At 40.8% G+C, this 12,567-nt stretch overlaps 1 protein-coding gene across 1 annotated transcript; it reads right to left on the reverse strand.

The window, feature by feature from the left end:
• Positions 1 to 604: 604 nt before the first annotated feature.
• Positions 605 to 5,499, reverse strand: LOC139209330 (uncharacterized). Its single transcript, XM_070838979.1, has 3 exons — positions 5,493 to 5,499; positions 5,377 to 5,391; positions 605 to 1,296 (listed from the first exon to the last, which is right to left on the reverse strand). Exons 1-3 carry the CDS (start codon positions 5,497 to 5,499, stop codon positions 605 to 607), a joined length of 714 nt encoding a protein of 237 aa, XP_070695080.1.
• Positions 5,500 to 12,567: the final 7,068 nt, after the last annotated feature.

Consider the following 12,567-nt stretch of genomic DNA (forward strand, 5'->3'; position numbering starts at 1 on the left):
CCAGGTAGTCTTTAATGGGTATCTGGCATTTTATACAATAAATGACAAGTGCATTATAAGTCAAATAATGGATACATAGATATAGGCATTAATTATTACTAATCAGCCACTTTAAAACAATGTTGGTAGTGGATTTACTAACAGCTGGTGTAACCCAGGTCAGACCTGAGCCACACCACCAAGTGAAATGAAGTCCGAAGCAGACTTGAGTTCATCTGTTAAACATCTACTGCTGCTTCGTATGAAAGGTCAGTTTAAAACATCAGCCTTTAGCACTGTCCAGGATCAGCTGTGCTAAAAACAACTACATGAAGACAGAGAAAAGAAATACAGACAATAAGAAGGTTAATGCCAGTAAATCATGATAAAGTTGAGTGGAAGCCAATAGGAGGAACATGAAGCAATGCTGGACAGAGTACATCAGTCCGTTCTGTGCAGCCTAAAAGCTGTACACACTGACAAATCACTTATCAAGTTCAAACTTATTATTGGCAGTGAAGACATACAGACATCCTGTTTCAATTATAAATGCTGAAGATTTCGAATGCTGTCATTTCAAAAGCGTATTTGGCACAAAGAAGTGTATTTGGCATGAAGCCACCGTCTACCAGAATTTAAGTTCAAGCCCAGTGCCAAACGCAGAGAGGCTTATTTTTTTATTACTGGCGGAGAAGCCTGTTCCCAGAAGCTTAACCTCTACATGTTTTGGGCTGATGGAAGCACCGGTGTCTGCTGACAGACCGAGTTTACCCGTCACGGGACCAGCAGTGGCTGAAACACTGGCCACTTCTGCCTTAACAAGAGCTTTGATAGAATTGTCAGATGCTTCAATTTCTGCTGTGGCGTTGGGTCCTTTGGCTTCAGCCACACATGGACCAGCACTGATTGAACAGCTGACTGTTTCTGCTTTGACAGCGAGTCTGCCTGTGTCCCTGGAGGCTGTGACTTCCGCCCCAACATTAGGACCTTTGACCTCAGCCTCACAATCCGGACCAGCAGAAGCTGAAGCACTTGCCACTTCTACCTTGACAAAGGCGCTGGTACCTGACTGAGAGGTTTCAGCTCCTGCAATGATGTTGGGCCCTTTGGCAGTAGCTTCAAAATGGCTCCATTCTACGTGAGCAAGGCCCACTCCTGCAGTAGCATACACTCCTGAGCTGTAACTGCTTCTCCCCTCTTCATCATCATGTCTAATTGCAAATGTCCTGGAATAATCATCAGTAGCAAAAACTTTACAAGGTCGGTCGTAGGTTTCGCTCAGCCTGCGCTTCCGCTTCCTGGAAGCTGCTTTCAAAACTGCAAGCAAAGAGACATTTCAAAGAATGATGTCACAAGTAAAAGCCGCACCAGGTGTTCATTGTGGGGTGCCCCAAGGCTTAGTGCTGGGTCCAATCCTGTTTTCCATTTACATGCTCCCTCTCTGCCACCTCATATGCAAACATATCAGTTTCCATTTTTATGCAGACTGCAGCTGTGACCCTGCAAATAACATATCAGAACACAGTCAATCTGCTATCCTGGCTTCATGACATACAAAAGTAGATGCCACACAGTTTCCCACAGCAAAATGATGACAAGACGGAGATATTGATCATAGGTCAAGATAGTACTAATTCCCAAAACAAACCTTACAAACGAATGTATGGTGTTATCACTGCTTTTTTTGGTGCCAAAGACAGCTGTTTGTTTAAAATAGCCAATAAGAAAAGAGTATGAAGTTTCCTTGGTGAGTGAACAGAGGTAGATGTACACATCTTCCAGTGAACTTAAACACACACGACTTTTGATTTAACGCCACCAGTTGAAAGCGACACCTTACAAAGTTCCCACACGTTCCTGTACGATCTGTACATTTTTATGAAGACATGATGATATTCTTTGTACAAGTGTTTGAGCTGTTAAATGAATGTTCTTTTGTCTCATTGTTGTGTTTGCCAGAAAGATGAGAAGTCAGTATCTTGTGAAATGTGAGTAGTGCAGTCATATGAAAGGACATATAACACTATTAGCAACAGTACTTTTGTTTTACTTGTGTAATATTACATTCAATAAGTCCATTTCACCTCCGTGTCGGTGCCTGTTTGTTGCAAACTCTGTGACAAATTGACATTTTCACTTTTTATGCTACACTTTTAGATCAGGTTGTTTTATCCACACAGATCACTCCCTCCCCAACCACGCTCATTATCAGAGACTCTGATTTGAGGAACATTAAGAAAAAGTCTGTGGCAACCTTTTTTTTCCCAGATGCAACGGTGGCTGACATCATGAAAAAGATTCCCAGCATCCTGGCAGATCAGCCGCTCGCCCAGAATATGGTTTTTCCACAGTGAAGGATATTTCCAGTGGAAATGTTACTTACTGTGTGCAGTGTTTTTGCCACAAGGGGACACCTTTGACTGTTTAGTGAGCTGAAGCCACACTTCCTACTTCTGGTTCATATTACAATAACCCGCCTGGATCTGCTTTCAAAAGGACTCCCAATGTCAGAGAAAATGCCCTCACCCTCTACACCTCGGACGTCAGACACAACACTGTAGACGGTCACACCTAGAGGTTCTCTGATGATTCAGCCATTCACCTGAACATTAAGCTGGACTGGCAGCACACACGCCCTGTTCAAGAGGGGCCAAAGTCTCCTGCATGCTCTATGGTAGCTTCAGCTATCTTCTATGCTGTGGTCTGCTGGTCTCACTTGTTTTTCTCCTGTGCAATACACACACGTGTATATTTTTCTTAGATTTTTTATATTTTTAAATTCTTTATATCCCTTGGTTTTGCACTACTTCTGTCACTGACATGTTGTTTCTTCACCTTTTCTGTCTGTGGAGTCTCTGCCACTGTAACAGGTGAATATCCCCGGTGTGGGATAAATGAAGTCTCTCGTATTCTTATTCTTCTTATTTAGAAATGATGATTGTTCTTCCTTTTCTCACCTTGATAAATCGTGGTAAAAATAGTAGAAGCTTTGATTGCATTATGTGAAGCTGGTTTCATGTCACACAATTAATATTTTGTTTTGGATTTGTGTTTGCTGAGCAGACTAAGAAACCTTAACAACATTCTGGCCCAGGTAGTCTTTAATGGGTATCTGGCATTTTATACAATAAATGACAAGTGCATTATAAGTCAAATAATGGATACATAGATATAGGCATTAATTACTACTAATCAGCCACTTTAAAACAATGTTGGTAGTGGATTTACTAACAGCTGGTGTAACCCAGGTCAGACCTGAGCCACACCACCAAGTGAAATGAAGTCCGAAGCAGACTTGAGTTCATCTGTTAAACATCTACTGCTGCTTCGTATGAAAGGTCAGTTTAAAACATCAGCCTTTGGCACTGTCCAGGATCAGCTGTGCTAAAAACAACTACATGAAGACAGAGAAAAGAAATACAGACAATAAGAAGGTTAATGCCAGTAAATCATGATAAAGTTGAGTGGAAGCCAATAGGAGGAACATGAAGCAATGCTGGACAGAGTACATCAGTCCGTTCTGTGCAGCCTAAAAGCTGTACACACTGACAAATCACTTATCAAGTTCAAACTTATTATTGGCAGTGAAGACATACAGACATCCTGTTTCAATTATAAATGCTGAAGATTTCGAATGCTGTCATTTCAAAAGCGTATTTGGCACAAAGAAGTGTATTTGGCATGAAGCCACCGTCTACCAGAATTTAAGTTCAAGCCCAGTGCCAAACGCAGAGAGGCTTATTTTTTTATTACTGGCGGAGAAGCCTGTTCCCAGAAACTTAACCTCTACATGTTTTGGGCTGATGGAAGCGCCGGTGTCTGCTGACAGACCGAGTTTACCCGTCACGGGACCAGCAGTGGCTGAAACACTGGCCACTTCTGCCTTAACAAGAGCTTTGATAGAATTGTCAGATGCTTCAATTTCTGCTGTGGCGTTGGGTCCTTTGGCTTCAGCCGCACATGGACCAGCACTGATTGAACAGCTGACTGTTTCTGCTTTGACAGCGAGTCTGCCTGAGTCCGTGGAGGCTGTGACTTCCGCCCCAACATTAGGACCTTTGACCTCAGCCTCACAATCCGGACCAGCAGAAGCTGAAGCACTTGCCACTTCTACCTTGACAAAGGCGCTGGTACCTGACTGAGAGGTTTCAGCTCCTGCAATGATGTTGGGCCCTTTGGCAGTAGCTTCAAAATGGCTCCATTCTATATGAGCAAGGCCCACTCCTGCAGTAGCATACACTCCTGAGCTGTAACTGCTTCTCCCCTCTTCATCATCATGTCTAATTGCAAATGTCCTGCAATAACCATCAGTAGCAAAAACTTTACAAGGTCGGTCGTAGGTTTCGCTCAGACTGCGCCTCCGCTTCCTGGAAGCTGCTTTCAAAACTGCAAGCAAAGAGACATTTCAAAGAATGATGTCACAAGTAAAAGGTGATGTTTTGAAAAAAAGATATACTAGAAGATGGCAAAATGCCATTTCATATTTCATATATTCAAAGATTTGCTCCATTTCAAAAATATGATTTTACAGAAAAAGTCTTCTTTTGGACTTCCAAACAGAAATCAGTCCACAAAGACCGTCTGATATGCTGGATTTCATTCTGACGTGTTGGGTTGAGGTGGGTCAGATCGTTTCACTGCCATGAAACCTTCTACTGTGGCGCTGATTCATCAAACAGTATTTTCTTTATTGGTGAAACAAGAATGAATGCGGATGTCTCGTGTTTTCATGTTAACTCTCAAACCCACAATTATTTAATTTGTTCTCAAAATATTGCAAAAAATAAAAATCAGCGATCAAAGTAATTTACCTTCCTTACTTACCCTCAGCTTTAAGGACTGAAAGAGAGAGAGAGAAAGAAAACGGGAGCTTTATTATTTGCTGATTTTGGTGACGTTTTGGTGAAGTCACATGAAACATATCACATTCAGAATATCTCCAATGTGACAACGGCACACTGACTTGCCATAAACTCTGTCTGAAGGAAGTTTCTGTTACTGCAAAATCCTGTTTTTCACTCTATTTTTGTCAATCTTCTCATATCCAGATATACTGGATTTCATTATAGTTTGTTGGGTTGGAGTGGGTCAGCCCCTTTGTTTCAGAGGCATAAAATCTTATAATATTGAGGTGCTGGTGTGTTAAACAGTAATTTCTTTTTGGTGAAATACATATTAAAAAAAACATAAAGAAAAAAAACATTTCATTTTTACTCTCAAACCCAAAACTCTTTTCTTTACTCACATAATATTACATTTTATTTTCAAAATGACATTTTATTTTTGCAAAATTGTGACTTTATTCTAATGATCTCATGATATTTTTTCCTCTAAAGATGACAATCAGTCCCGCTGGATAAAGAACAAAAAAAAGGATGTGAAAATTAATTTACTTACTTTCACCTTCAAAGTCTGAAAGAAAGACAAGGGAAACTTAGCTATTTGAAGTCTACTGCTATATTTCTCAGAGGAAAGCACACAGGATGTTATCCTGCTAGACGATGTTTGCCTACCTGACATTATGGAGCCTGTTACACCCAGACAGAGAGAGAGGAAATGTCTGCAGCAGATGAGAATTTATGAGAAGCTCCTCCGTACTCTGAGAATCAGATTTGCCACATTAAAATGAGACACAGCAGATTGAAGATAGCATTTAATTGACTGATCACTTACTGACTTGGTTCGCAGGAGATGTTACTTGCAGCTTGCACTCAGTCTTACTGCTGGACTACACCCAGCTCAGGGAGGAGGAGGGGATTGAAAGCAAAACTGAAAGTATGAAACTAGCTAACAGCAGATGCTCACATGCACTAGTGTACTGCACTGAAATGAGTTAGCTTGTCTGTGAGTGTCCTGTGTTCATGCATTCTACTCAAACACAATGTCTGTCTTAGTTTCTAAGAATCCTTTACTGCTTGCGAGCAAACGTCTCCCCCAGTCACATACGGGAGAGACTGATTTAACAGGCTCACATGACTGATTACTAACCTGATTGAGGTAGCCTGGTGAATAGGATGTGTGGTATGCTGTGTGTGCTCAATGTAAGTGCTGCAGACCCATTATGTAAACACCAAACTGCAAGGAATTCCTCCCTGCATGTCACTGTGTCTCTGTGTGTGTGTGTGTGTGTGTGTGTGTGTGTGTGTGTCAGGAAATTATTTCTGTAAGACAAGAACTGTATTTTCGCTGTTAGTTCGTACCATTAATTTCCCAACACACAAGATAAACTCCCAGAGACAGAGATCTCAGTTCAAAGTTTTACTTGCAGCAAGCAAGGAGTACAAGCAAAGATTTACATCTGCACTGAGCAGTCTCAGTGTCTGTCAAGCATTATGCAACATGTATATGCAAACTCAGTGTAGGTATGTTCTACACAGGAACCGTCGACCTTGAACTCAGCTTGAACTCTGTTTCATTGTGGTTCAGTTGCGGATTTCCCCTCTGATGCAGAGAGCTGAAACAAAGACCTGGAGGAAGTGGTAGATTTTGTCTCTAGTCTTAATGTCTGTGTGTGTCCTGATACTGTAATACCTGTGTACGCTGATCTCCCACACAAAGTCAGTATGTCAGTTTAAAAATGAATCGTATCACCATCCCCACAATACTCCTTGTCTTAGAAAAGTAGACTAAAATCAAATCTATTACCTTCCTCTTTTTAATAAATGTTTAATATAAAATAATTAATCACCCACAAAATTTCATTACAAAATCAACAGCAACATTAAAAATGACTCTGACCCATAAAGAATACAACATTTCTCTTCACCTAAATGTTTTGTGCATCTTACATCTTATTTTGTTGCACACAGATGGAAGTGTTCAGCTATTCATTGTTATTATTGGGTTTGCTAATTGTTTTTGTGGTTTTGTCCAAATTCATTATAACCTGTACTTGACAGATAACGTTTAGCAATACACTGAAGTTAAACACTATTTTAGTTTAGCCTGAAGAAAATAGACTTTTTACATCAAGCACTGCTTTTTTATGTAAGCATTTCAAAACATGCACTTAATAATGATAATAACAACAACAATAATAATAATGTACCTGTGAAACTTACAAATAAATGGTTTAATCAAGATGGTAAAATAAATAGTAAAAAATAAATAAAAATAGTAAAATAAAAACTCAACATCTTTAAGATTCAGGCAAAAATCATCTTCTTCAAAGTAAAAATAAATCCCAACAACATATTTATGATACGCCACAAGTGGGAGCATCTCAAGAGGGAACATTTTAGAAAGAATTGCAATAAAATAAGGAAATGAAATCATTTTAAAGAAAAATCACTAACATGCTGGTAAACATACATGTAAAGCATAGTGAAAGAGTTTACAGATATGATCGATTTATGAAATATTGTACGATGCTATAGATTAAACTATATAGTAATAGTGGTGGTGATGTAACTGAATACCATAACTCTGTGAAAGGGACCTTATACTTCAGTACCTTAACTACTTTTTAAAGTCAAATCTTGAATGTAGGACTTGTAACATTAGTTACTGCTACTTTTACTTGAATTAAAGCTGCGAATACTTCCTCCACCACTGAGTACATTGAAGTGAAGAATAAAACAATAATGACAAGTGCACTTGTTTTCAGCAGGGAACATGATGTCATCCTTGTAATTACAGCAAATACAATCAAACAGAATAATGACATGAAATAAAAGATTAGAGGTTACAGTAGATTTTGTCCTGATCGCTGCTGGTTTCATATACAGCTGGGGAGGAGGAGTCCACACATTTGAAGACTGAAGAACACTTCTCATGGGTGGCAGACTGCAACGAGAGAGGACCTTTACTGAGGTGACAGTACACGAAAACACGAAACACATACAAATGCATTGGTGTCATCACCATTCAGAACCTGATGAAGTAAAAACAGCCACCTGCATGTTTCTGTCATCTGACTGCCCTCTGGTGGTCACACCTGTGCAGCACAGTGTGCACATATAAAAACACAGACGCTTCATCTCTGTGAATGAATATTTACCGACAGCGTAAATAGAGCTGGAGGGTAACTCACTTGTCTTCAATTTGTAGAGGAGCAACACAACAACAGCAAACAACACACCAACGACCACAGTGACACAAACAACCAGAGGCAGGACGTAACCTGGGTGAGAGACTTAGAAAGAGAATGGGAAAGAAGAGAGAGAGAGGTTATGTGGAGGCATAAACGAAGAGCTCCCTGAGCTTTGTATTGTACTGTGGTCAACATAATAAATGTGTCCTATAAAACAGACATGCATATGCTACTTTTTTTGTTTCTCCAAATACATTTTGAGGGAATTGTGGAAATGCCTGGTCCACCACTGTGGTCCAACATGAATCACATTCCCAAAGAAACCAGCCTCACAGAGCCGCTCACACACATGCAGACTCTCAGTCTTGTTCAATATCAAACCTAGACAATGATCTTTGTAAATATCAGTTGGTGGATATAAGCAGATAGTTCAGATAAATCAAATATTTCAATACCTTATTAACATGTTCACTTTTTGCAACTTGCCAGTTTGGTTTCATGATTGTGTTAAACTCATGTGGCATGATGTCTTCACTATACGAACTAGTACAAATTAGAAGTGCATAAATACAACATCTAGGAAATGGTTTCATATGTTGAAATATGAGTCCAGATGAATATTGTTGTGTTTATATTACGTGAAAAGAAACTGTTTTGTTAATGTTTGTACCCTTATACAGTGGGGCAAAAAAGTATTTAGTCAGCCACCAATTGTGCAAGTTCTCCCACCCAAAGATGAGAGAGGCCTGTAATTTTGGGCAACACGGACTTTCAACTCCCTCCAAAGACTTTCTATGGGGTTGAGATCTGGAGACTGGCTAGGCCACTCCAGGACCTTGAAGTGCTTCTTACGAAGCCACTCCTTCGTTGCCCGGGCGGTGTGTTTGGGATCATTGTCATGCTGAAAGACCCAGCCACATTTCATCTTCAATGCCCTTGCTGATGGAAGGAGGTTTTCACTTAAAATCTCACGATACATGGCCCCATTCATTCTTTCCTTTACACGGATCAGTCGTCCTGGTCCCTTTGCAGAAAAACAGCCCCAAAGCATGATGTTTCCACCCCCATGCTTCACAGTAGGTATGGTGTTCTTTGGATGCAACTCCGCATTCTTTCTCCTCCAAACACGACAAGTTGAGTTTTTACCAAAAAGTTCTATTTCGGTTTCATCTGACCATATGACATTCTCCCAGTCCTTTTCTGGACCATCCAAATGCTCTCTAGCAAACTTCAGACGGGCCTGGACATGTACTGGCTTAAGCAGGGGGACACGTCTGGCACTGCAGGATTTGAGTCCCTGGCGGCGTAGTGTGTTACTGATGGTAGTCTTTGTTACTTTGGTCCCAGCTCTCTGCAGGTCATTCACTAGGTCCCCCCGTGTGGTTCTGGGATTTTTGCTCACCGTTCTTGTGATCATTTTGACCCCACGGGGTGAGATCTTGCGTGGAGCCCCAGATGGAGGGAGATTATCAGTGGTCTTGTATGTCTTCCATTTTCTAATAATTGCTCCCACAGTTGATGTCTTCACACCAAGCTGCTTACCTATTGCAGATTCAGTCTTCCCAGCCTGGTGCAGGTCTACAATTTTGTTTCTGGTGTCCTTTGACAGCTCTTTGGTCTTGGCCATAGTGGAGTTTGGAGTGTGGCTGTTTGAGGTTGTGGACAGGTGTCTTTTATACTGATAACGAGTTCAAACAGGTGCCATTAATACAGGTAACGAGTGGAGGACAGAGGAGCCTCTTAAAGAAGAAGTTACAGGTCTGTGAGAGACAGAAATCTTGCTTGTTTGTAGGTGACCAAATACTTATTTTACCGAGGAATTTACCAATTAATTCATTAAAAATCCTACAGTGTGATTTCCTGGATTCTTTCCCCCCATTCTGTCTCTCATAGTTGAAGTGTACCTATGATGAAAATTACAGGCCTCTCTCATCTTTTTAAGTGGGAGAACTTGCACAATTGGTGGCTGACTAAATACTTTTTTGCCCCACTGCACATGACCTTAACACATTTGCTGATTTGAATATTACTAATATTTGAATTTTGTCTCGTATAGAGCTGTCTGACATTGATTGGCAGAGTTTTGTCTCTCTGTTCATCTTGAACCTTTAACGCTGTGAACTGCAGTTGTTGTTTTCTCAGTCTGCTGCTGTTCCGGCACCTTCATGGTCTTTGGAGCTGTGAATAACAAAGACATATCGAAAATCAATTAGTCATATATAGACATTAGCACTGATGATTTATGCAGCGCTAAATATGTTTGCTGATATGTCAGGATATTCAAAACATACGCAGCTGTGTGTCAACTGTGAAAACTTTCACCAGAAAAGGGAAATGAAAATGAGATGCACTTTAAACCACACAGTTCTCATATGTGCCACCTGTACTCGCTTCATTTCACAGTGAGCACTGATTTGTTAATTTGCAAGTTAAAAAATATCTAGATTAAAACTGTGCTAAAATTTGGTTGAAACCAAACCCGGTGTTTCAGCAGCATGTCAGTGACTACATTTGAAATTACCTTGCGGTCCAAATCGAAAATCCCAAAAGTGTCCCAGGGGACCAAGAGTGCATTAGATAACAGCCTGTTATCTAAAGCCGTCCTAACCCCAAACCCCACAGAGACTTAACCACTATCAACAGCAATGTGTCAATGCAGCCTTACCTTGCAGCCTATCACAGCAACTGAGGTAAAACTCTAGTGATTTCATTTCAACTTTGGACATTCGTCCATGACAGTAAAATAACTTGAAATGTCATTTGGAGTAAGTGAATGATTGCCTGTTAAGGGCAAAACCTCCACTGAAACCTGTAATACTGCACCAGTGACAACTGCAGGGAGAAGGTGTATTTTCTGAGCAATGGAATTTGTCGTATCTTCTCTGATGATGATGATATGCAGTTGATGAAAGGAAACTTCCGCTGACAACGACTTAGTGAATAAAATAGGTTTATTGCAAAAAGGTCAGTTGTCTAACAGGCACCATGGAGGCCTGGGAAAACGTTCAGCCAATTGTAGGAACTGACAGTGTAACCCCCGGCCGAATCTGCTGTCTCTCTGTCCTCGTCTTCCTCGAGCCACCTCTCTGGTCACTTCTTTATACCCCCTTGACCATACATCCCAACATCTGGTTTTCATCCATATGACAGGTCTAGTCTTTGTTTTAGGGGTACAAGGATATATTAGAAGGACACCATCCCCCAGTATCTAGTAAGGGGGAGCAAAGGTCAGATCTCCCCTGGCCAGGTCAAGCAATTCCCAGCCTCTCGTCTCCAGGTAATTGATCACAGATCCAAAACAGAGAAACACTGACCACTACCAACATCATATGCCCTAAAGGCACATACCAAACACTACATTCATATTTATACTCACTAAAGGCACATACCAAACACTACATTCATATTTATACTCACTAAAGGCACATATCAGACACTACAACCTTCAGAGGAAGGGGCATTTATTTTCAGGATAACACACATTTTTCAGACTGTTGGGGTTTCGGAATAACGGACTGTGGGCTCAGTAGTTAGTCCACTTTAAGAGTGGGTCCTCATTTTGTTTGCGTTGTCGCACAGGTGATGCAGTCATTTCCCATGATTCCACTGATCTACAGGTGGTAATATTGCACCAGCAGACGCAGCGACGCACGAGTAAAGACTGCTAGCAAGTACATAAATGTTTTGAAAATTCTGATATTTAAGTCAAAACCTCAGATGTCAACCTCATGGAGATGCTTCTAGAAATGTCAGGGGATCACCAATGTCACTAGGTTTCATCTTCTGGGAACCATGAATATCTGAACTAAATTTAATGGCAATCCATCCAGTAGTTGTTGAGATATCTTAGTTTGGGCCAAAGTGATGGGCTGACCAACATGATTCATCCCAAACCTAAAAATCTTGGCTTACACACTACCAAAAAAAAGTGGATTTGAAATACCTTGTCACTGACTGTTTTGCATTTTGTGTTTTTGTATTCTGGATGTGACCAAATGTGCACAAATTACTTTCAGTAGAAACTCACCATCTGTAACTCTGATGTCAAACTCCCAGTATGAATCGGGTAAGAAACGTCTCTCCAAACCACACCTGTACCGTCCTGAGTCAGACTTGGTCAGCTGTGTGATGCTCACATACAGGACTGTAGAAGATGCCGGAAAGGTCCCTCCTCTGTAGCTGATGCCGTACCTGCCCCTCTGAGCTCTCTCACCCACTGTTTCAATGAGAATGTCTTCGTCTTTACATTCGTCCTTACAGAGGAACTTTTTTCTTCCAAAGAGACTAAAGTGGCATGCAACGATGACACTACTTCCTTCAGAACGGATGAGTGTTTCTGCTTTGACGAGCCCAGTGTTTCCATCATACAGTGCTGCTGAAAAGGTGAACAGTGAATACTGATGATGAGGACTTCATGGATTAAAACCGCTTTATAGAGGAGGAGAGATGATTCAGACATCAGCAACAATGTATTGTGTTGGATTTGTACAGTTGATCTTGCCTTATTTTTAAAATCAACAGGTTTTTAATTCAGCCATCGGATAGATAACATTACC

This window comes from Pempheris klunzingeri, chromosome 11, assembly GCF_042242105.1.
Source record: "Pempheris klunzingeri isolate RE-2024b chromosome 11, fPemKlu1.hap1, whole genome shotgun sequence".
Lineage (NCBI taxonomy): Eukaryota > Metazoa > Chordata > Actinopteri > Acropomatiformes > Pempheridae > Pempheris > Pempheris klunzingeri.